The 21,176-nt window shown below is 45.7% G+C and overlaps 4 protein-coding genes across 4 annotated transcripts; all 4 read left to right on the top strand.

Annotated features, from left to right (window-relative positions):
* Positions 1-1,537: 1,537 nt before the first annotated feature.
* LOC134285325 (uncharacterized) lies at positions 1,538-6,984 on the top strand. The gene is made up of 2 exons (XM_062845900.1): positions 1,538-2,262; positions 2,308-6,984. The coding sequence occupies exon 2, from the start codon at positions 3,053-3,055 to the stop codon at positions 4,352-4,354; it is 1,302 nt and encodes a 433-aa protein (XP_062701884.1). The 5' UTR covers positions 1,538-2,262; positions 2,308-3,052; the 3' UTR covers positions 4,355-6,984.
* On the top strand, positions 4,733-6,932 carry LOC134289991 (uncharacterized). The gene is made up of 2 exons (XM_062856887.1): positions 4,733-5,032; positions 5,529-6,932. Exons 1-2 carry the CDS (start codon positions 4,733-4,735, stop codon positions 6,930-6,932), a joined length of 1,704 nt encoding a protein of 567 aa, XP_062712871.1.
* An 802-nt stretch (positions 6,985-7,786) lies between the features above and the next one.
* On the top strand, positions 7,787-9,310 carry LOC134289997 (uncharacterized). The gene has a single exon (XM_062856892.1). It carries the CDS (start codon positions 7,787-7,789, stop codon positions 9,308-9,310), a length of 1,524 nt encoding a protein of 507 aa, XP_062712876.1.
* Positions 9,311-10,232: 922 nt separating this feature from the next.
* Positions 10,233-11,298, top strand: LOC134289999 (uncharacterized). The gene is made up of 3 exons (XM_062856904.1): positions 10,233-10,394; positions 10,929-10,992; positions 11,060-11,298. Exons 1-3 carry the CDS (start codon positions 10,233-10,235, stop codon positions 11,296-11,298), a joined length of 465 nt encoding a protein of 154 aa, XP_062712888.1.
* Positions 11,299-21,176: the final 9,878 nt, after the last annotated feature.

The following is a 21,176-nucleotide window of genomic DNA, read 5'->3' on the forward strand; positions in this document are numbered from 1 at the left end:
AGAGATGTTTAAAGATGGGGTAATTGATTAACACTAATGTTTGAATAACTCACTTAGCAGTGATTTCCCTGTAGAACAATTTTTTGCTGCAAATATGGTCTACTTTCACGTCCTTTCGGGTGTAACACGAATTACCAGTCACCCTGTATGCTTTATGGTCTGAAAACGATGTAACAAATCAGCACCAACATTTCAAAAGGGCGTAACTGCATTAACAACCAATGCCTTCTCACAAAGCTTTGGAGCGTATCCCATCCCTCTCGAGAAATCCACTAGCACAAATAGAAAGATAAAATCCTCCTCTTTCGATTAATGGATGTGAATTGCGTGAGATGAATGAAATACGACCCACAGCTCTGTGAGAAGGCATTGGTTGCAAAAGCAGTTACGCCCTTTTGAAATGTTGGTGCTGATTTGTTACATCGTTTTCAGACCATAAAGCATACAGGGTGACTGGTAATTCGTGTTACACCCGAAAGGACGTGAAAGTAGACCATATTTGCAGCAAAAAATTGTTCTACAGGGAAATCACTGCTAAGTGAGTTATTCAAACATTAGTGTTAATCAATTACCCCATCTTTAAACATCTCTAACTCAGAAACTATGAACCGTATAATCAATCTTAGCGCATGGATAGAAAGCTTAAAGCTTTGTCTTTTAATGCTCTTTGGACAGGTAATTGATAAAAAGTCATTTAAGTGCAGAAATTTTGACTTTTATGTAAAAAGTGCCTAAAAATGTACCCCCTTTTCACCTTTTTTGACAGTTTACTCGTGAAAAACGTGATAAATGTGAGAAATGTTCTTCTACAAAACATTCATTTTTTGATACGCTACCAAACTGTCCTTTGGTGCAACATTGTATTTTTCATAGTTTTGTCACAATCTTGAATTCAAAATTTTGTGAAATAAATCAATGTTTTTATTGCAATACTGTCTGGCAACACTACATGTTTGCTTGCTGTTGGTCGTCGTGCGCATGGCAACGAAGTCCAGCGTCGCGGCGGCGGTCATCGTTTGACAGAGCCAACAGTGAACGGCAAATTGTGCGCAATGTTTATGAATCTATCTCAAGGCATCCTTTTCTTTGGGTGAAGATTCAATTCGCCTAGATGCCATACACCCAAACCCACTCACTAGTGGAATTTAGCGAGATCATACCGCTGGGTGGCACCGTTTTAAGGGATATTCAAACCTACGGGCCGAGACTGGGTCCGGGCCGGGGCCGCGGCCGAGACTCGATAGGGTTTTGTCGCTTCGTTCTCACTGCACACAATGCTCACCGGGCTATAGCGCCTGCGCACCAGCAATTTATATTGCGCGAACGCACGCACAGTATGAAGCGGTTGTCATTTATTTTTGTTTTTGTTTCTGCGCACTTTCTCCAGTGTGTTTGATGTACATTTATCCAGAACCCCTTGGAGGGTTTTCTGGGACTCTCCCGTAGTTCTTTCAGGAAAACCTCTAATGAGATTCTACTAGGAGTCCTTCCTGGTATTTCTCCAGCTACTCCGTCTGGGTTTTTGTCCTTGAGTTCTACTAAAATTTCTTCTGGGATACTTTCTAGAACTGGTTTAGAATTTTTCTCCAGAAATTCCTACAGGAGTAGCTTCCCACAGTTTATTTATTTTCAGTTCAACGGGAAGCCCTCCTGAAGTTCCTGAGAGTGAGTCCAGGAGCTCCCCAGGCATTCCTCCAGGGCACCCCCAAAAAATACCAAGGGAATTTCTTTAGAATTAGCCCAAGAATTCCTCCAGCATTTGTCGTAGAATCACCCTAGGATTTTACTGGGAATTTCTCCATTATAGCTCTGGAAATTAATGCAGGAGTTCTCCAGCAGTAATGCATGTGATGAAGAATGAATTCGGAACTAATGAAAAGTGAATTTTACCGTATCAGTAACCCTAACTTACTGACGAGATGTGATTGTGTGTAAGAAGAGCGCGCGTAGCGCACCTAGTGTGATGTCCGAGAGTAGTGGTCATCGGACAGTGTATACAGTTATGAGATAGGTTGACGAACGATAAATTGTGAGCAGTTCTGGAGTCTCAAATATACCTCGGAACGATCAAGATATCGTCATATTGTCGGTCGTGTGCGGGAAAAATCCGTTAGTAGTCGTCCGTAGTTTTCGCCCGTGTTCGGTGAAGTAAAACGCGAATATCAATATATTCCGAACAAACCTCAAGTCCGTAGTGCAAAGCCCAAATGCGCGTGTGCATCAAGTACATCTTTACGAAGAAAGGTGACCGAGCAGTGAAAGGTAGTGATTAATTCCACCAACATCCGTCACACTGATGTTCACCAGTGCACCACGGTCCAGCATCCATCCAACTAACAACAACATCCGTGGGTGAGCTCCAGCGTACAAGATCTTCTGGGCCGTCTGCTACCAGACGGTGGAAAATCCCTTCGACGAGGAACGGGTAAGCCCCAACATTTGGTCCTTCGAGCCGGATCGAAGGTTCCCCCGACCAGAAGGGCAGGTGCGGTGAGTACACCATTCCGTTTTCCATTGCTTTGCGACGCTGGCACAATCCATTGTGTTGACCATTAGTTGAGGTCAATAGCTAGTGCATCCAAGCCAAGCCAAGCCAACCTAGGCTTTGTCGTTGCGATTTGTAAGCGCGCAAATTGTACAGTAGGCTCCAAACTATTACGATTTCCGACCGTTTGCTCTGGCGAAGCAACGGTGTGTTTGATTGGGGGTAATTTATTACGATAAAATTGACCCAAATTTTGCTGCAATTTGAATTTGATTTTCATTTGCATGCATTTTGGTGGTGGTGGGTGGTGAGTGAGTCGTCGCATGAATAGTACGCCCGCGCCGGGAAGGATTTGTCCGTCGATTGCGTACTATTCTCGGGTTTCCGTCCGTGTAGAAAGTGGCACACCGCGACGGGAAGGATTGAAACGTCCGATTTGTGTCATTTTCCGATTTCGCGTCGCGTAGAAGACGGTACAACGCGCCGGGAAGGAGTCCGTTTTTCCGATTTACGTACCGTTTTCCGTTTTCGTTTCCGCGCTGTCGATCTGTGGTGGAGTGAAGAAAAATGTCCAAACCGGCGGAGAAGAAGTTAGCCGAATGCCTGATGAGGCGGAAAGCAGTGATGGTAGTGCATGATTCCGTTGAGGCGTTCATCAAGAAGTTCGACGATGACCAGGATGTGTACCAGATTCCGATCCGTATTGAGGCCCTCGACCGTGTTTACAGCGAGTTTCAAGAAGTGCAGTCCGACATCGAGAAGTACGATTCCCCCGAGATGTTCGATGAGCACTTGCAGGAGCGAGCAGCGTTAGAGTCGAGATACTGCAAGGCCAAGGGATTCCTGCTGATGAAGCGATCCACAGATGCGAACCAATCAACGTTGAACACCTCGACCTCCAATGTCCAACAAGTTTCGGCCGGTTTTCACCTTCGATTACCCAAGATCGACCTCCCCCGATTCGATGTAGATTTTTCTCGGTGGCTTTCCTTCCGTGACACGTTCACTTCGATGGTCCATTCCAATGCGGACATCCCAACGGTAGCGAAGCTACAATATCTCCTGCAGTCACTGGAAGGAGAAGCCCACAAGCCATTTGAGTCGGTTGATATAGAAGCGGACAACTATGCGTCGACTTGGGACGCTCTACTGAAACGCTACGACAACAAGCGTTTCCTGAAGCGTCAACTATTCCGAGCCCTGTATGACCTCCCACCACTGAAGAAAGAATCCCCGAAGGAGCTGCATGATCTGGTTGACGACAACCAGCGGCATGTCAAGGCGCTAGCGAAGTTGAATGAACCAGTAATCCATTGGGACACTCCGTTGATCAACCTGCTGAGCTACAAGCTGGATCCTACAACCCCCCGAGCTTGGGAGGAGAAAACGAGTAGCTCCGATAACGTCACCTTGGTCGATTTTCTGTATCAGCGGGTCCGAATGTTGAAGTCCGTTGTCACCGATCTGCAGCAGCGATCCTGTCTACCCGGCCAAGTCAAGGTGGCCGGTCCCACAAACTCCCAGAAGAAGCCATTCAAGATGGTATCCAATTCCGCCACGACCGAATCCAGATCCTACGCTCCGAGCTGTATAGCGTGTCCTGAAAGCCATTTCCTATTTCAATGTCCAGCATTTTCCAAAATGTCTGTTCGCCAGCGCCGTGAGCTGGTATCACAGAAGCGCCTATGCTGGAATTGCTTCCGTTCTGGACACCAAGGTCGGAATTGTACTTCAAAGTACGATTGCCGAAGTTGTCATCAAAAGCACCATACCCTCCTACACGAAACCCTCGCCGCAAAGAGTTCATCCGCTCCCGCCGTCGTATCTGGCCAATCACCCCTGTGGTATTTTGAGATCCTCACTTCTTGACAGGTTGACTAATAACGGCTCTTCAAACATCACGGCCTACTTGGCAGTATTATAAATTACCACATCTCTTTTTCTTCCAAGTGAAGTGAGAGAAAGTTTCCAAAGATGTTCCCAAACATCTTTGACAACATTCGCGTGCACATAACTAAAGTATACTGTACAGCACACTACTTTTCCAAATACTCGTTGATGCCGTTGGTGTTCTTTTCAATAGTATGTTGAGCACATATCCTTAACGACTGCCTCACTCATCAGCAAATGATTCACTTCATCTAGTTTCATTTACCTACACTCGATCTTCGAGGTTTTATCAAGTAACTGTAACACTCTGATCACTTTATAAGTTCCACAGCATTCTATTTCCACCGGACATGGTAGATGTCATCTACCACCCTAACCGATTCCTTCAAGAATGAGCTTTTACTTCCTCCAACACAACGCTACGGAAACTTCCTTTCGAGGCGAGGAGCTTCTCTACCCAACTTCCACCGAATTCAATTGTTGTTACCACCGACCACCGGACCCGACAGATCGTATCTGCCGCTACGGTTGCTCTTTTATAAGGTGAGCATTCTTAGCGCTGGACCCAACGGATCGTATCCGTCGCTTCAGCAGCTCCCTTCGAAAGGCGAGCTTTTTGACAACTACCGGACCCAACAGTTCGAAACTGCCGCTTCGGTTGCTCCCTTCTAGGTGAGCATTATCTCGCTGGACCCAACGGATCGAATCCATCGCTTCAGCAGCTCCCTTCGAAAGGCAAGCTTTTTACGACTACCGGACCCGACAGTTCGAAATTGCCGCTTCGGTTGCCTCCTTCTTAGTTAGGCATTCTATCGCTGGACCCGATGGATCGAATCCATCGCTTCAGCATCTAGCTCCCTTTTACAGGAACTCCCTCTTGAGGCGAGCTATTTCTTTTCGCCTGCACCGGCCAGATTTTCATCCACCGGTGAGGCACCTTGCCCTCTTCTGTCTGACCCGATCAGATACTATCCGTCGGGATCAGACAGTACATATTTACCATTGATAATTATTATTCCAAATCAAATTCCAATGTGCTTCGATTTTCTACGCTGGGTTCTTGTTGGTCGTCGCCAATGTGGTATTTTGAGATCCTCACTTCTTGACAGGTTGACTAATAACGGCTCTTCAAACATCACGGCCTACTTGGCAGTATTATAAATTACCACAACCCCAACAACCGAATCTAGCCCCGTCGACTGCCGTCGAGCCTTCCGGGTCAGCGAACCCAAATCCTCAAGTTAGCTTGGCGGTACAGTCATACCAATCCACCGTCCTGCTGGAAACGGTTACCATCCTTGTTGTGGACCAGAACGGCATGGAGCATTCCGCTCGTGCACTGCTTGATTCGGGTTCGATGTGCAGTTTCATTACGAAGAAACTGGCCAACGCTTTGAATCTCCGCCGTACGAAAGTAGACGTTGCCGTATCTGGAATCGGCGATTCCTCCAAGCAGATCAAACGCAAGCTGACTGCTACTATTAAGTCCAAGCTGCTTTCGTACACTACCTCTGTCGAATTCCTGATCCTCAGAAGACCAACCGTATGCTTACCAACCACTCCGATTGATATATCCTCGTGGAAATTCCCCAAGATTCCGTTAGCCGATCCACGTTTCCACGTCCCCGCCGACATCGACATGGTTGTCGGTGGAGAAATCTACCACGAATTGCACACTGGCAGCAAGATATCACTCGGCGAAGGACAGCCTATTTTCGTCGAGACTGTCTTCGGATGGACTGTGTCAGGGAAAGTATCCATCATATCTCCGCAAATTCCGCGAGTCTGTCATCTCACCACTGTGGACCGGAACCTAGAACAAGCCCTGCAGAAGTTCTGGGAACTGGAAGCCGTTGACACGTGTTCCAAGTTCACGGCCGAAGAAAATATCTGTGAAGAACTGTATGCCACTACCACCACTCGCGAATCGTCGGGTCGTTACGTCGTTTCCTTACCACTCACCCGCGATCCGCTCGTCACTCTCGGTGAATCTCGATCAATCGCCGAACGCCGCTTTCTCAGCCTTGAAAAACGACTTGAGCGAGATCCAACCACCAAGGAGGCCTACTGTCGCTTCATGGAAGAATACGAAGCCCTAAACCACATGGTGAAGCTCGTGGATCCAATAGACGATACCCTGCCACATTGCTATCTTCCGCACCATCCGTTGTTCAAAGAATCCAGCACCACAACGAAGGTCCGAGTCGTCTTTGACGCCTCGTGTAAGACGGCGTCCGGATTTTCCGTGAACGACCTACAGTTAGTTGGACCCGTCGTTCAGGATGATCTATGGTCGATCCACATCCGTTTCCGCAGTCACCAGATTTCACTCGCAGCCGATGTCGAGAAAATGTATCGGCAAATCCTGATCCATCCTCGTTACCGTCGATATCAACGCATCCTCTGGCGTTCCAATCCAAGCCAACCGATTACTACGTACGAGATGCAAACCGTTACGTATGGATTCGCATCCGCTCCATTCTTGGCAACCCGAACCGTTGTACAGATCGCCCAAGACTCGGCCGAACAGTATCCTGCCGCAGCGCCGAAAGCCTAGAAGGATTTTTACGTGGATGACTTTATGTCTGGGTCTGACGATGTTGAATCCGCAGTTCAAGTGCGCCAGGAGATGTCCGCCATGTTGTCAGCAGCAGGTTTTCCTCTGAAAAAGTGGGCGTCCAACTCGCCTGAAGCCCTCGCCGATGTTTCAGCCAAAGATTTGGCATTGGCGCCATACCACGATCTCCAAGACACTCAGTCCGTTTCGACCCTCGGATTGATCTGGGAACCGACGTCCGATATGATGTCGTTCAAGGTTCATCTTCCACTGCCTGCACCCGTTCTTACGAAGAGGAAGATCATGTCCTACATTGCGCAGTTCTTCGATCCCCTGGGCCTTGTCGGCCCTGTAATAGTAGTTGCCAAGTTATTTATGCAGCGCTTGTGGGCATTAAAGACCGAAGACGACGATCCATTCGAGTGGGATCGTCCCCTCCCTGCCAACCTGCAAAGTGAATGGAAGCAGTTCCACGGAACGCTCGACACTATCGCCAGCCTCCGCATGCCACGCTGTGTATCCTTGGCAAATCCGTCCTCATTCCAATTCCACATTTTCTCCGATGCCTCGCAGAAGGCGTATGGGGCGTGTTGTTATGTTCGCTCGGAGTCTGTCGGAGCCGTTCTTGTTCGGCTGTTAACATCCAAGTCCAAGGTCGCACCGTTGGCCAAGCCGCAAACTATCGCACGATTGGAGTTGTGTGGCGCAGTATTAGCATCCAACCTCTACAAAAAGTGATTCATTCCATCCCGAAGTCCGCTGAAGTGTTCTTGTGGACCGATTCCTCCACGGTCCTACACTGGTTGGAGTCGCCGCCATCCCGGTGGAAAACTTTCGTAGCCAATCGGGTGGCTATGATACAAGAAACTACCGAATCCTGTCACTGGAATCACGTTTCCGGAATTTCGAATCCAGCTGATCCACTTTCCCGTGGAGTTAATCCGGTCGACATCAAGCAGTATTCGCTCTGGTGGAACGGTCCGGAATGGCTATGCCTGCCACCGTCTGAGTGGCCCGTCAGCGAAATGCCTTCACTCGATCCACGCTGGATGTGTGAAGCAAAAACTACCGTGGCTCTGGTAGCTACCATCGACTCAAACTTTTCCGAACTCCTGTTCAGCCGATTCTCCAGCTTCAGCAAACTTCGACGTTCCGTCGCATACTGGATGCGATACTTCCGTGCTTTGAAAGCAGTCACACAGAAGATTTCCATCGAGCCGTTTCAAACCTTGACGACCGTCGATTTCCGTGAAGCGGATACCGCGCTCTGTCGTGTAGCGCAACGTGACTCGTTTCCAGAAGAAATTTCCAACTTTCTTTCTAGAAAGAATGCTCCCAAGTCGTCACCACTGAAGTGGTTGAAGCCGAAGATGAGCAAAGAAGGTGTCATCCGTGTCAGTGGGAGACTAGGCTCCGCCGCCGTGAGCGAAGATGTGAAGTTTCCGATTGTCCTCTCATCCAAACACCCAATGTCCACTCTGCTGGCCAAGTTCTACCATCAAATGCTGCTACACGCTGGCCCCCAGCTGATGCTTGCCACGATTCGCCAGAAATTCTGGATCATCGGTGGCCGGAATCTTGTTCACCGCACGTACCACCAATGTCATACGTGCTTTCGCAGCAAACCAGTTTTGGTACAACAGAGCATTGCAGACTTGCTGTCATCTCGTGTCACTCCAACCAGACCGTTCGCCGTATGTGGGATCGACTACTGCGGTCCCGTGTACATCAAGTCACCGGTGCGCAACCGGGCTCCAAAGAAGGCGTACATAGCCATATTTGTATGCTTCGCAACTCGTGCTGTCCATATCGAGCTTGTGTCCGACCTGTCGACCCAGGCCTTCTTGGCCGCCCTCCGCCGTTTTGTCGCTCGCCGTGGAAGAATGAGAGAAATCCACAGCGATAATGGCACCGCTTTCAAGGGTGCAGCAAACGAGCTGCGCAGAATCTACGAGATGCTGAAGTCTAACGAAGACGATTGGAAGCGAGTCCTCGACTGGTGCGCAGAAAACGAGATTGTCTGGCGGTTCATCCCTCCCCGCGCGCCACATTTCGGTGGGCTGTGGGAAGCAGCCGTCAAATCAGCCAAGAACCATCTGCTGCGCGAAATTGGCAGCGTCAACGTCTGCTACGAGGACATGTGCACCCTATTAGCCCAAATTGAGATGTGCCTGAACTTCAGACCCCTAGTACCATTACCTACTGAACCCTCCGACCTGGAAGTCCTTACCCCAGGGCACTTCTTGATCGGAACAAGTCTACAAGCCATCCCGGAACACAATTTGTGCGACGTTCCGGACAACCGCCTTACGCATTTCGAGGTCACGCAGAAGCGATTCCAGCGCATCTGGTCCCGTTGGGTTCCAGAATACCTCTAGCAGCTTCAGTTGCGGGCAACGAAGTGCAAGACTCCAGTCACCATCAAGCCAGGTTCCGTCGTAGTGATTAAAGACGATAACCTACCACCGATTCAATGGCCGCTCGGGAAAATCACTAAGGTGCATCCCGGTAAAGATGGAGTGGTACGCGTCGTCACCCTCAGAACGTCAACGTCCGAAGCCGTCGTGCGTCCCGTCGCAAAGATTGCGTTATTACCAATGCCGGACAGTCAAGTTCCGGAACCAGAAAGAGACCCTGAAGAGCTCACCGAAATTGCTCGAGGCCTTCGTGGGAACCCAGCAGTTGTCGAAACTATTCCCGATGAACAATAGCTTTATTTGTCAACATTGCAAATCTACATTGAGTTCAGTGAACCCAGCAGCCAAAATAAACGAACGTTGCCGACCGGGCACGTGCTGCAGTCGATGCTTCACCACATTCGAAGCGTACATGTGTGAGAAAAACCTGTTGAACTTTTGTTTTGAGAAAATTGAATTAGTGTTGAACTAGCCACGCAAGTTCAAGGTGGCCGGAATGATGAAGAATGAATTCGGAACTAATGAAAAGTGAATTTTACCGTATCAGTAACCCTAACTTACTGACGAGATGTGATTGTGTGTAAGAAGAGCGCGCGTAGCGCACCTAGTGTGATGTCCGAGAGTAGTGGTCATCGGACAGTGTGGTAGTTTAGCAGACCGCTGAGTAGGCGGTGTGTTAATATGTATCATCATAAGTAAAACTGTCAAGATAGAAACACCACATTGGCGACAAGACACAAGAACCCAGCGTAGAAAATCGAAGCTGATTGGAGTTTGACCAAGAGTTTGACTCGGAATATGAACTAGTGTGGTAAAGTAGTAAACATATACTGTCTGATCCCGGCGGATAGTATCTGACCGGGTCAGACAAAAGAGGGAAAAGATGCCTCACCGGCGGATGAAAATCTGGCCGCTGCAGGCGAAAAAGAAAAGCTCACCTCTAAAGGTAGCTGCCGTAGCGACAGATACGATCTGTCGGGTCCGGCGAGAGGATGCTTACCTAAAAGGAAGCAACCGTAGCGGCAGTTTCGAACTGTCGGGTCCGGTAGTTGTAAAAAGTTAAAAGTTCGCCTCATGAAGGGAACTTGCCTTAGCGGTGGATACGATCCACCGGGTCAGGCTGTCTACTCACTCTAGAAGGGAATGCTCGTTGCGGCCATTTCGATCTGTGGGCTGCGGTGATTGCAAGTAAGCTCACCATAGAAGGGTGCCACCGTAGCGACGGATGCAATTTGTTCGGTTTGATGTTTACCTTGAGAATTTTGTTTTAAGTTGCCGGCCCAACTTAAAACAAAAGGAGATGTGGTAGTTCCGACTCCACCGACTAGGTGGTACAATTTTAATTAGCCAGATTTATATTTTTCACTGTTACGTATTCACGTTGGAAACAATATGTGAAAGTTTCATGATGAGCGCAAAAGTTTTCAATTTATGGCGATTTTTTTTGTTCAGTGTATGTTTACATCAAACTGTCAAAGTAGTGCTGAAGCTGTAGACGCGCATCATTTTCTTTGAGCGCTTGCATTGAATTTTCCGGATTTTCACTTTATTTTACTCGTAGTTTTACGTTTTTCCACAGAAAAGATCAACTATGGGGTCGAAGAAACACAAGAAGCACAAATCCGAACGGAAGGAACGCGAAGGTAGGTAGAATAAACTGGAACTTTTCTGTTGACGTTGTGTTTTGATTCGCCGCTTTCTTTTGCGCAGACAAAGCCAACCTCTGCAAGAAGAAGAAAAAGAAGAAGGACCGGGAGAAGAAGCACAAGCATCATAAAGAGAAACGCCGGAATCGGGACGATTCGAGCCAGGAGGACTTCAATAGTTTCGGGGATGAAAGTTCTCAGGCTCTGCCGGAAGGGAGTGCTTTGTATGCTCCACCAGTGGCGACCACGCCGGTTAGTATGGGAAGTCCCGCGTCGCTACCGGTGACAAAGCCGTTCTCGTAAGGTTTTGTACCGGAGGGCGCACAAGTTCGTAATGGGACTGACTTGCGATTCACGGCAGTACACAGCAATGCTAGGTTGAGTAACGGAAAGACTGCAGTAAGTAATGGATGTCCTTTGAACAATTACTAAAACAAATATTTGTAATAACAAGTGTGGTGTTTCTATCTTGACAGTTTTACTAATAATGATACATATTAACACACCGCCTACTCAGCGGTCTGCTAAACTACCACAGACAGTGTATACAGTTATGAGATAGGTTGACGAACGATAAATTGTGAGCAGTTCTGGAATCTCAAATATACCTCGGAACGATCAAGATATCGTCATATTGTCGGTCGTGTGCGGGAAAAATCCGTTAGTTGTCGTCCGTAGTTTTCGCCCGTGTTCGGTGAAGTAAAACGCGAATATCAATATATTCCGAACAAACCTGAAGTCCGTAGTGCGAAGCCCAAATGCGCGTGTGCATCAAGTACATCTTTACGAAGAAAGGTGACCGAGCAGTGAAAGGTAGTGATTAATTCCACCAACATCCGTCACACTGATGTTCACCAGTGCACTACGGTCCAGCATCCATCCAACTAACAACAACATCCATGGGAGAGCTCCAGCGTACAAGATCTTCTGGGCCGTCTGCTACCTGACGGTGGAAAATCCCTTCGACGAGGAACGGGTAAGCCCCAACAGCATGCTTCTCTTCAGGATTTTTCCCGAAAATTACTGAAGGACTCAAGGGATTTCTCCAGAAATTCCTGCATTAATACCACCAGGACTTCCTCAAGGGATTCCTCCAAAAAATCCTACACGATGTCAACTAAAAATTCTTCCAGTAGTTCTTCCAAGAATAACTCCAGAAATTCATCTCGAAATTCCAACAGGAATTTCTCTTCAGGAATTGTGGAAGGGATTTTATCAGGAATTCTTCCAGGGATTTCACAAGACAATTTTTCAATAAATTGCTCCAAGACTTTCTTTAAGAATTCCTGCAAGGATTTATCTAGGAATTCCTCTGACGATTCCTCTAGATTTTTTTTCCACGGTGTCCACCAAGAATTCTTCCAGTTATTCCTCCATGAGTTCGTGCAGGAATTCATCCAGAAATTCTACCAGGAAATCCTGCAGGGATTCCTCCAGGAATCCCACCATAAATTCCTCCTGTAATTGCTGCAGGAGATTCTCTAGAGGTTCCTCCAAGGATTCCTCTAGAATTCATTCCAGAATTTCTCCCAGGAAATCATCAAGAAATTCATCCCAGGAAATCATCAAGAAATTCCTCTAGAAATTCCTTCAGTAATTCTTCCAGAAATTCCTTCAGTAATTCCTCACAGAATTCCTCTAGGAATTTCTACAGGGATTTCTTCAAAAATTTCTCCAGAAAGTACTCCAGGCATTTCTCGAAGAATTACTTCATGAATTTCTTCATAAATTTTTCCAGGAATTCCTCCAGAAATTACTTCAGGTACTACTCCCGGAGTTCCTTCAAGAATTGCACCAGAAATTCCTCAAGGAATACCTCCAGAAATTCCAACAGGTATTTTTCCAGGAAGTCTTCTTGGAAATACTCCAGGCATAACTCCAAGAATTTCTCCGTGAGTTACTCCAGGTATTCCTACAGGATTCTTACAGATGTTTATCCAGGAACTACTGCAAGATGTCCTCCAATTTTTTTTCCAGGAATTCCTCCAGTGATTCCTTCATAAATTTCTCCAGTAAATGCTCCAGAAAATTCTTTAGAGATTCCTTCAGAATTCCTTCCTGTATTTCCTCCAGGAAATCGTCCAGAAATTTCGCCAGTGATTTCTTTAATAAATCTTCTATGGATTCCTCCAGGAGTTCGTACAGAATATCCTCCAGAAATTCCTCCAGACATTCCTCCAGAAAACACTCCAGGAATTCCTCTAAGAATTTCGCCAGTGATTCCTTTAATAAATCTTCTAGGGGTTTTCCCAGGAATTCCTACAGAATAACCCCCAGAAATTTTTCCAGGCATTCCTCCAGGAATTCCTACAGAAAATACTCCAGGAATTCCTCCAGGAATTTCACCAGGAATTACTCCAGGAATTCATCCACGAACTTTTCCAGAAATTCCTCCGAAAATTCCTCCAAGAATTCTTTCAGGAATTTTTCCATAAAGTCTTCCAAGATATACTCCATGAATTACTCCAAGAATTGCTTCAGGAATAACTCGAGGAATTCCTCCAAAAATTCCTCCAAGAGTTCCTTCAGGAATTCTTCCATAAAGTCTTCCAGGAAATACTCCATTAATTACTCCAAGAATTGCTTCAGGAATAACTCTAGGAATTCCTCACGAATTGCTTCAGAAATGACTTCAAGGATTCCTACGGGAATTCTTCCAGGAACTACTTCAGGCTGTCCTCAAAAAAATCCTCCAGGAATTCTACAAGGAAATTGTTAGAGTGCGACATTTCGAGCATACCCCTAACCCAACATGTTGATAGCAGTAGGCCATGCCTTTTTGAATTGTACCAAGTAGTGAATAAAATCTTTCTATTTCGTTTCAACCGTCAAGCGAAGTAGTTCGTTCTTCGGCTCTCTCCCCATTTTCCAATAGGTTATGGGCCCAGAGTTTTAGCCATTTTTTTTTCTCGAAAAGTAAATCGCGAAATTTGTCCGAATGATGAACGCGCCAGGAAATTCCCAGCAGGTTGGTGATGGTGCTGCTGCTCAAAGGGTGCACAGTTCAACGAGTCTGCCGTCGATCGAGCGTCTAGTGGGGCGAGAAAATTGGCCCACGTGGAAGTTTGCGGTCCAGACGTTTCTCGAACTGGAAGACCTGTGGGAAGCAGTCAAGCCGACACCGGAACGGATCCTGCCGTCGACCCGTTAAAGGACAGAAGAGCGCGGGGGAAAATTATTCTGCTGCTTGACCCAGTCAACTACGTCCACGTGCGTGAAGCGAAAACAGCCAAGGAAGCGTGGTCCAAGCTGGAATCGGCGTTTGAAGACACGGGGCTCACGCGAAAAGTTGGTTTGCTGCGAAAATTAATTACGGCGTCCCTAGCAACCAACGCGTCCATGGAAACGTATGTCAACACGATCGTAGCAACCGCCCACCAGTTGCGTGGCATCGGGTTCGACATCAGCGAGGAATGGATCGACACTCTCCTACTGGCGGGCCTGCCAGAAGAGTATCGGCCGATGATAATGGCACTGGATAATTCCGGAACAGCAATTACCGGTGACATCGTCAAAACGAAGTTGCTGCAGGAAGTTCGTGTGTCGTCGTCGTCGTCGTCGTCAGCGGCGGGTGCTGCGTTTTCAAGCAACAAGCACCACGGCCGAAAACCGAAGCAAGCCGACCCACCGCCTCAAGGTAAGGGACCCAAGTGCCGACGGTGCCAGAAGTACGGCCACATCGCCCGAGAATGTCCTCAGAAGGAGCCCAGGAATGGTAACGCGTGGTGCACGGTTCTTTCTGCGATTCCCGAAGATGATGGCAACTGGTACTTCGACTCCGGTGCATCGAACCATTTCTCAAGAACAGAAAGTGCGCTGGAAAACGTCCGGCGGCATGGTGGCACGGTGGTCGCTGCCAACCGAGGTTCGATGGAAGTTGTTGCGAAGGGAAGCATGAAGCTGAGACCTGAATGCTGTCCAGAAGACCCTCCGATCGAGGTGCACGAAGTCCACGTGATTCCGGAGCTGTCGGCAAACCTGCTATCCGTGAATCAAATCGTGCAACGAGGGCACACCGTCACGTTCACCACCGACGGTGTCACAGTGAAAAATCCAGAGGGACACATCATTGCTACCGGAAGTAGAACGAATGGTCTATTCAAGCTGGACCAACTCCCGCCTACGAAAGCACTTGCATGCGCGCCGGTGGTCACCGCCGATCTGTGGGACGTGAAACAGTTCCTTGGCATTGAAGTCGAGCGAGATTCCGGCGGATTCAAGCTAAACCAGCGCAGCTACATCACGAAGCTTGTAGAGAGACACGGTCTGAAGGATGCCAAACCGTCGAAGATACCGTTGGATCCAGCCTACCTACAGCAGAAGGAGGAGGAGAATCGGCTGCCGAGCAACGCGCAGTATCTCAGCCTGATTGGAGGTCTGTTGTACGTGGCTGTCCATTCACGTCCGGACATAGCGGTCAGCACATCGATTCTGGCACAGAAATCGAGCTGCCCCACGCAGTTGGATTGGCAGGAGGCCAAAAGAGTTCTCAGGTACCTGAAGGCTACATGCGACTATAAGTTGCACCTTGGGTCGTCGAACTCGGGTTTGGAGCTGTTTGCGGATGCTGACTGGGCCGGCAATCACCGTGACCGGAAATCCAACACCGGTTTCCTGATTCGTCTCGGAGGCGGTATCATAAGTTGGGCATCCAGGAAGCAAACCTGCGTTGCGCTATCCTCCACAGAAGCGGAGTTCGTGGCGTTGGCAGAGGCTTGCCAGGAGCTCACTTGGATGAAGAAGCTACTAGCTGATTTCGGCGAGGATGTCTCGGAACCAATACCAACCTACGAAGACAACCAAAGTTGTATTAAGCTAGTTAGTAATGATAGGATAGAAAAACGCTCGAAGCATATCGATACTAAATATTTCTATGTTAGGGACCTGCAAGAGAAGAAACAAATTGTATTAAAATATTGTCCTACAGAAAACATGCTTGCAGATATCTTAACAAAACCGCTGCAACAATGTAGAATTAAAATGTTAGCAAGAAAGTTAGGGTTATTGCCGCCTAAGGTCGAGGAGGAGTGTTAGAGTGCGACATGTCGAGCATACCCCTAACCCAACATGTTGATAGCAGTAGGCCATGCCTTTTTGAATTGTACCAAGTAGTGAATAAAATCTTTCTTTTTCGTTTCAACCGTCAAGCGAAGTAGTTCGTTCTTCGGCTCTCTCCCCATTTTCCAATAGAAATACTTACGGGATTCCTCCAAGAATTACTCCAGGAACTACTCCAGGAAAGTCGTCAAGAATTCCTCCTGGAAACAATCCAAGAATTCCCATAATTTCTCTTTGAATTACTCCAGGAATTCGTCAAAAAATTGCTTCTGGAATTTTTCCAAGAATTCCTCCCAGAATTCCTTTTAGAAATACCTTAAGGAAATGCTTCAAGAATTTCTTCAGAAAATCCTTAAAGAACTCCCCCAGAAGTGCCTCCAGCCAATCTTTTAGGAATTCCTTCACGATTTTTTTCAGGAACTTCTCCAGATATTGCTTAGGAATATCTCCAGGAATTCGTCTTGAAGAACTATTCCAGAACGTACTCCAGGAATTACTTCAGGATTTCCTCATGAAATGTCTCTAGAACTTCCTTCAAGAATTCCTTCGGTTAACTTTCCAGGAATTCCTCTCGGAATTATCTGAGGTACAGTATTCCTTAAAGAGTTACTACAGGGATTCCAGGAATAGATCCAGAAACTCTGTTAGAATTTACTCCAAGGATTCCTCCAGGAATCAATTCAGTAATTCCTCAAGGTAGGATGTCATCCAGGAATTTCTGTAGGAATTCTTGGAAAATTTTTTGAACGGATTCTTGATTGAAATCTTGAAAGAATTCTTGGGGGAGTTCTCGTAGCAGTTTCTGGAATAATTTCTGGAGGATTTTCAGGGAGAATTCTGGAGTGATTTTTGGGGAAGATCCTGCAGGAATTTCTGGAGGATTTCCTGGGAGAAATCCTAGAAAAGTTTATTTAGGAATTCCTCCCAGACTTCCGCCAAGAATTGCTTCAAGAATCCCTCTATGAATTTCTCCAAAAATCCCTCGAACAGTTCTTCCTGGGATTTTTGAAGAAATTTATTCAGGAATTACTTTACAAACTCCTCCAGGAGTTCCTTCACAAATTCCTCCAGTAATTCCTTCAAAAATTCCTCCAAGAATTCCTCCATGAATTCCACCAGGAAATCCTCCAAAAATAACTTGTGAAATAGCTCCAGCGATTCCTTCTTGAATTCCTCCAGTGACTCTTTCAAAAACTCCTTCAAGGCTTACTACAGGTATTTCCCTAGGGATTCCAATTGAAATTTCTCCAAGGAAATCCCCCAGGAATTCTTCCAAGACTCCCTCCAGGTATTTCTTCAAATTTCCTCCAGGGATTATTTTAAGAGTTCCTCCAAGGATTCCACCAGGGATTCTTCCAGAGAGTAATTCCTGAAAGAAACTCCGAAGGAATTCTTGGGAGGAATTCTTAGATATTCTTGGAGTAAGTTCTAACCGAGTTTCTGGAACTATTCACGGTGTGTCTGGTAGAACAAAATTATTTAAAAAAAAATCGGTATCGCTAAAACACCCACCAAACGAAAGCTGAAGGTCCCCTCTTTCATTTGAGCCTAAAAGAAGAAAGTTCTATCGGCGGGTCTAGACCAATTTTTTTTTTCAAATATTATTATCATTGAGGCTTGTGTTTTTTCTTTTTTCAACCTTGATTGTAGCCAAATTGGCTTGTATGAGGTCGCCCATTAGTAACGTGTCCTTTTAAAAGAGTAAACGGGTCAAATCAAAAATTAAAAATTTTCCTTACAAAATATTGCTTAAACATAAAGTGCAAAAAACAATATTTAAGGCAGTTGAATAGAATTTCAGCAGTATCTGGGCATACACGTATACAAATAAACTTCGCCTTTTATACATGTGGAAGTAGTTATTGCGGCTGCAATTTTCTTATTTTTTATTGACAGTGTCTTATGATTTAACAGTTTAACGATCAAAGTAGGCCGAGTAATGTCAACAAAAATAGAACATACATCAAAGTAGCTCGGATAACGGGGCACAACATTTGGAAGGTAATCCATTTCGGAAAACTTAAAGATTCTTGATGATGCAATTTGAATCGTTCAAAAGCATGAATAAAACGATCTAGAACTCCACATCAATTTTATCAATGTGATCGTCTTATATCCTTGTATGCTGTGGTTCGGTTAGAATTATCACATGCCGGTATTTGTTCAATTTGTGCACCTTTATGGTACCTAAGACTTAAACATTTTTAGTTAATTGCAGTTAGGTATAGCTCCTGCAGTTATTGCAGTTAGGTATAGCTCCTTACTTTTAAAGATACAACTACGACAAGAGCCCCCTAAGTGACGAGGAAAACCAAACCAAAGAGTACGTTTTGTGTTTGAAGAAATGTTTTTCCGCCACAATTATCATCGAAAGCAGTTGATGTTTACTGTTTTAGATTTGTTCAGTAAAAAATATTGGTAACAGTATACCTTTGTGAACAGGTAGCCGTACTCAACTGACAAAAACAGAATAATTAATGCTACATGTCTAACGGTAAGAACAATGTGCTAATCTGTCGGTTATCAATAGTTTGTTTTTTTTTTTGCTATTTTTTTAATCTGTATTAACGAGATTTTTAGCCCTTGGCTAGTTCATCTCGGGACCCACGCTTCACTTCCCTTCCGAAGGAAGAACTCACATTTTGCGAGTTTGTCGGGAGTGGGACTCGATCCCAGGTCCTCGGCGTGATAGTCAAGTGTTCTAACCATCACACCAGGTCCGCTCCACATCTTCTGCTAGCATCATGGCATAATAGACGAGTTAGCAACTTTTCATTCATTTCTACAGCTTTATTGACATATATACATGTTTTACATTAAAGTACATATGTCTGAGCACATACATATTAATCATAACGGATTGAAAATGTCATAACTTGTTCTTGTTTCTACTTGCAGGTTGTTGATATTATGAAAACTTTTTTTCTGAAAGATATCAGAGATAGCAGTTAGTACTACCCCACAAAAAAGTTCGGACTTGCTCTTTTAAATTTATCCCATTCAATGGTGGCGAATATGCCCATTATATTTACTCTCTATGAGCTTACATATTATTTGAAACCTTCTACATGGAGTTGCGGCCCTTATTTGTGAAATATGTAGTTGATGATGATGATGATGATGATGATGATTGTGTACCCACCATCAGCGCAAGGATTACCTATGGCTGCAGAGTCATACCGGAACGGAATGATCTACCTGATGGTTTGTTGTAGCAGGGTAAGCTAAATTCACTGGAGACCTTCGGAAAACAACATGATAATTGTTATCTCATGACAAAGTCTGGCCACCCCACGAACATTTGCCCGGAAACCAGTTCATTTAACTTCCTTAGGCTACCCCTCCGAAATCCCCATATATGTCATGTTCAAATATAAAAAGTAATAAGGAACGAACTCACCGGGTAATCCTGACCAGCTGGTTTTCTATGTTTGGCTTTGGTCTCAGCATGCAAACGGTCCAACCATATTAAATGTGCACTCGTTCACACCGCTCGTTGATTCTCCGATCGTCCATCGAAGAATCCGAAAAAAATACATAAGCGAGAATACCCGACGCACTGAAAAACAATCTCTTGGATACTAGCATTTCCGAACTCGGGATAACGACGAACACGAGCACCACGATGCGGGCAATGTGGTCTCTTGCCACCGAGCCATCGTCGATCGTTTACACAAAGTGCGAACAAAAAACACAAAGAAAAATACGAAAACGCGGGAACGACGAAATGCGGCATGTTTCAGCCTCCGCGCCCTGCTTGTCACTGACGACCGTCGACCGTTCACTCTTCCATCAGCGTTCCACCCAAGTACGAACGAAAGCACAAAGAAAAATACGAAAACGCGGTAAAGACGAAATGCGGCATGTTTCAGCCTCCGCGCCCTGCTTGTCACTGATTATTTGTGAAATATGTAGTTCTGCAAGAACTACTACTTCTCATAATGGGCAAACGTGGCAGATCTAGCGCTACTACCGATGACGCAGAAAGAAATTTCTCGTTGCGGTTGTGTTCTAGATGCTACAGGAAAATGATCAAAGGCAAGCAGCTTGTTTGCACTGAAGCTGAAGTACATTGAAACAGGTTGAACATCATTCAGACTTCTCATAAAGTTGCTGCGGTTGCTGAATATTTGCGGGTTAAACCCAGAGATCAGGCAGATCAGATGAAGCTCTCAAATATTCATGAACTACCATCCAGATAGAAACCGGCGTCAACGAGTGACCTGAACAGTAAACCGATTTTGTTCACCGATGATTTGTTTTTGATAACGAAAAGTGTCCATAAAGCCACATCTGCAAAGGCGTGAGTACCCAGCACAACCATGCTGAGGATGACGGGTTCGATTCCCGGTCAGTCCAGGGCCTTTTCGTGAAGGAAATTTCCTTGACTTAAATGAGCATGTAGTATTTTCGAGCAAGTCACACAAAAGTAATTGGCAAAAGAAGTTTTTAGTTAAAAACTGTGAAAGTGCTTGTAGAAGATAAAATAAGAAAATTTCAAACAAATCAAACAATTTTATTTATTCTTATTACATCTCCTACAGTGCTCATAGAACAAGCTAAGAAGCATGCGTTGTCCCTGTAGGGACGTTTCGCCAAGAAGAAGAAGAAGAAGAAGAAGAAAAAGAAGAAAAAGAAGAAGACGAAAGAAAACATGTGTCTTGAGTACCAGACGCGCATTGAAGTTGAGAAGCTGTTTTAGGAGCATATATGACGAAGTCACACCCCGAAATTTCAAGAGCACAAATCTGAAGAACCAAATGACGGTATATGCTGTAAAGGTGGTCGATTTGTGACCTGCTGGTGCCAGTCAAATACGAGACCCTAAAGACGTATATGCATCTGTCATAGGATGCAAACACATTATTGGAATCTAGATTGGAAATCAAAGGAACTGCATATCACTCGATTTTATACTCAATGTTCTAGTACTTTCACCACACTGTCCATAAACACAAAACTGTCATCGCCTGGATTTCCCATTCACATGGTACTATTGTGCTTTTATGTGAAGAATAATAAACATAATATAAAAATATATTGTCGGAAAATCATGCTTGCAATGGAAAAACAGTGTTTTGTCATAAATGTGTTCTTCGAAAAAAATGAAAAAATATCAAATT

Source organism: Aedes albopictus, chromosome 1 (genome assembly GCF_035046485.1).
Source record: "Aedes albopictus strain Foshan chromosome 1, AalbF5, whole genome shotgun sequence".
NCBI lineage: Eukaryota > Metazoa > Arthropoda > Insecta > Diptera > Culicidae > Aedes > Aedes albopictus.

Bases quoted from the DNA above. Each gene is read 5' to 3' on its own strand.
- LOC134285325 (XM_062845900.1), top strand. From the start codon at position 3,053: ATGTCCAAACCGGCGGAGAAGAAGTTAGCCGAATGCCTGATGAGGCGG.
- LOC134289991 (XM_062856887.1), top strand. From the start codon at position 4,733: ATGTCATCTACCACCCTAACCGATTCCTTCAAGAATGAGCTTTTACTT. The intron at 5,033-5,528 runs GTTGCTCCCTTC...CCTACTTGGCAG, and splicing joins AGTTCGAAACTGCCGCTTCG to TATTATAAATTACCACAACC.
- LOC134289997 (XM_062856892.1), top strand. From the start codon at position 7,787: ATGATACAAGAAACTACCGAATCCTGTCACTGGAATCACGTTTCCGGA.
- LOC134289999 (XM_062856904.1), top strand. From the start codon at position 10,233: ATGCCTCACCGGCGGATGAAAATCTGGCCGCTGCAGGCGAAAAAGAAA. The intron at 10,395-10,928 runs GTAGTTGTAAAA...GTTTTTCCACAG, and splicing joins GTTTCGAACTGTCGGGTCCG to AAAAGATCAACTATGGGGTC. The intron at 10,993-11,059 runs GTAGGTAGAATA...TCTTTTGCGCAG, and splicing joins CGAACGGAAGGAACGCGAAG to ACAAAGCCAACCTCTGCAAG.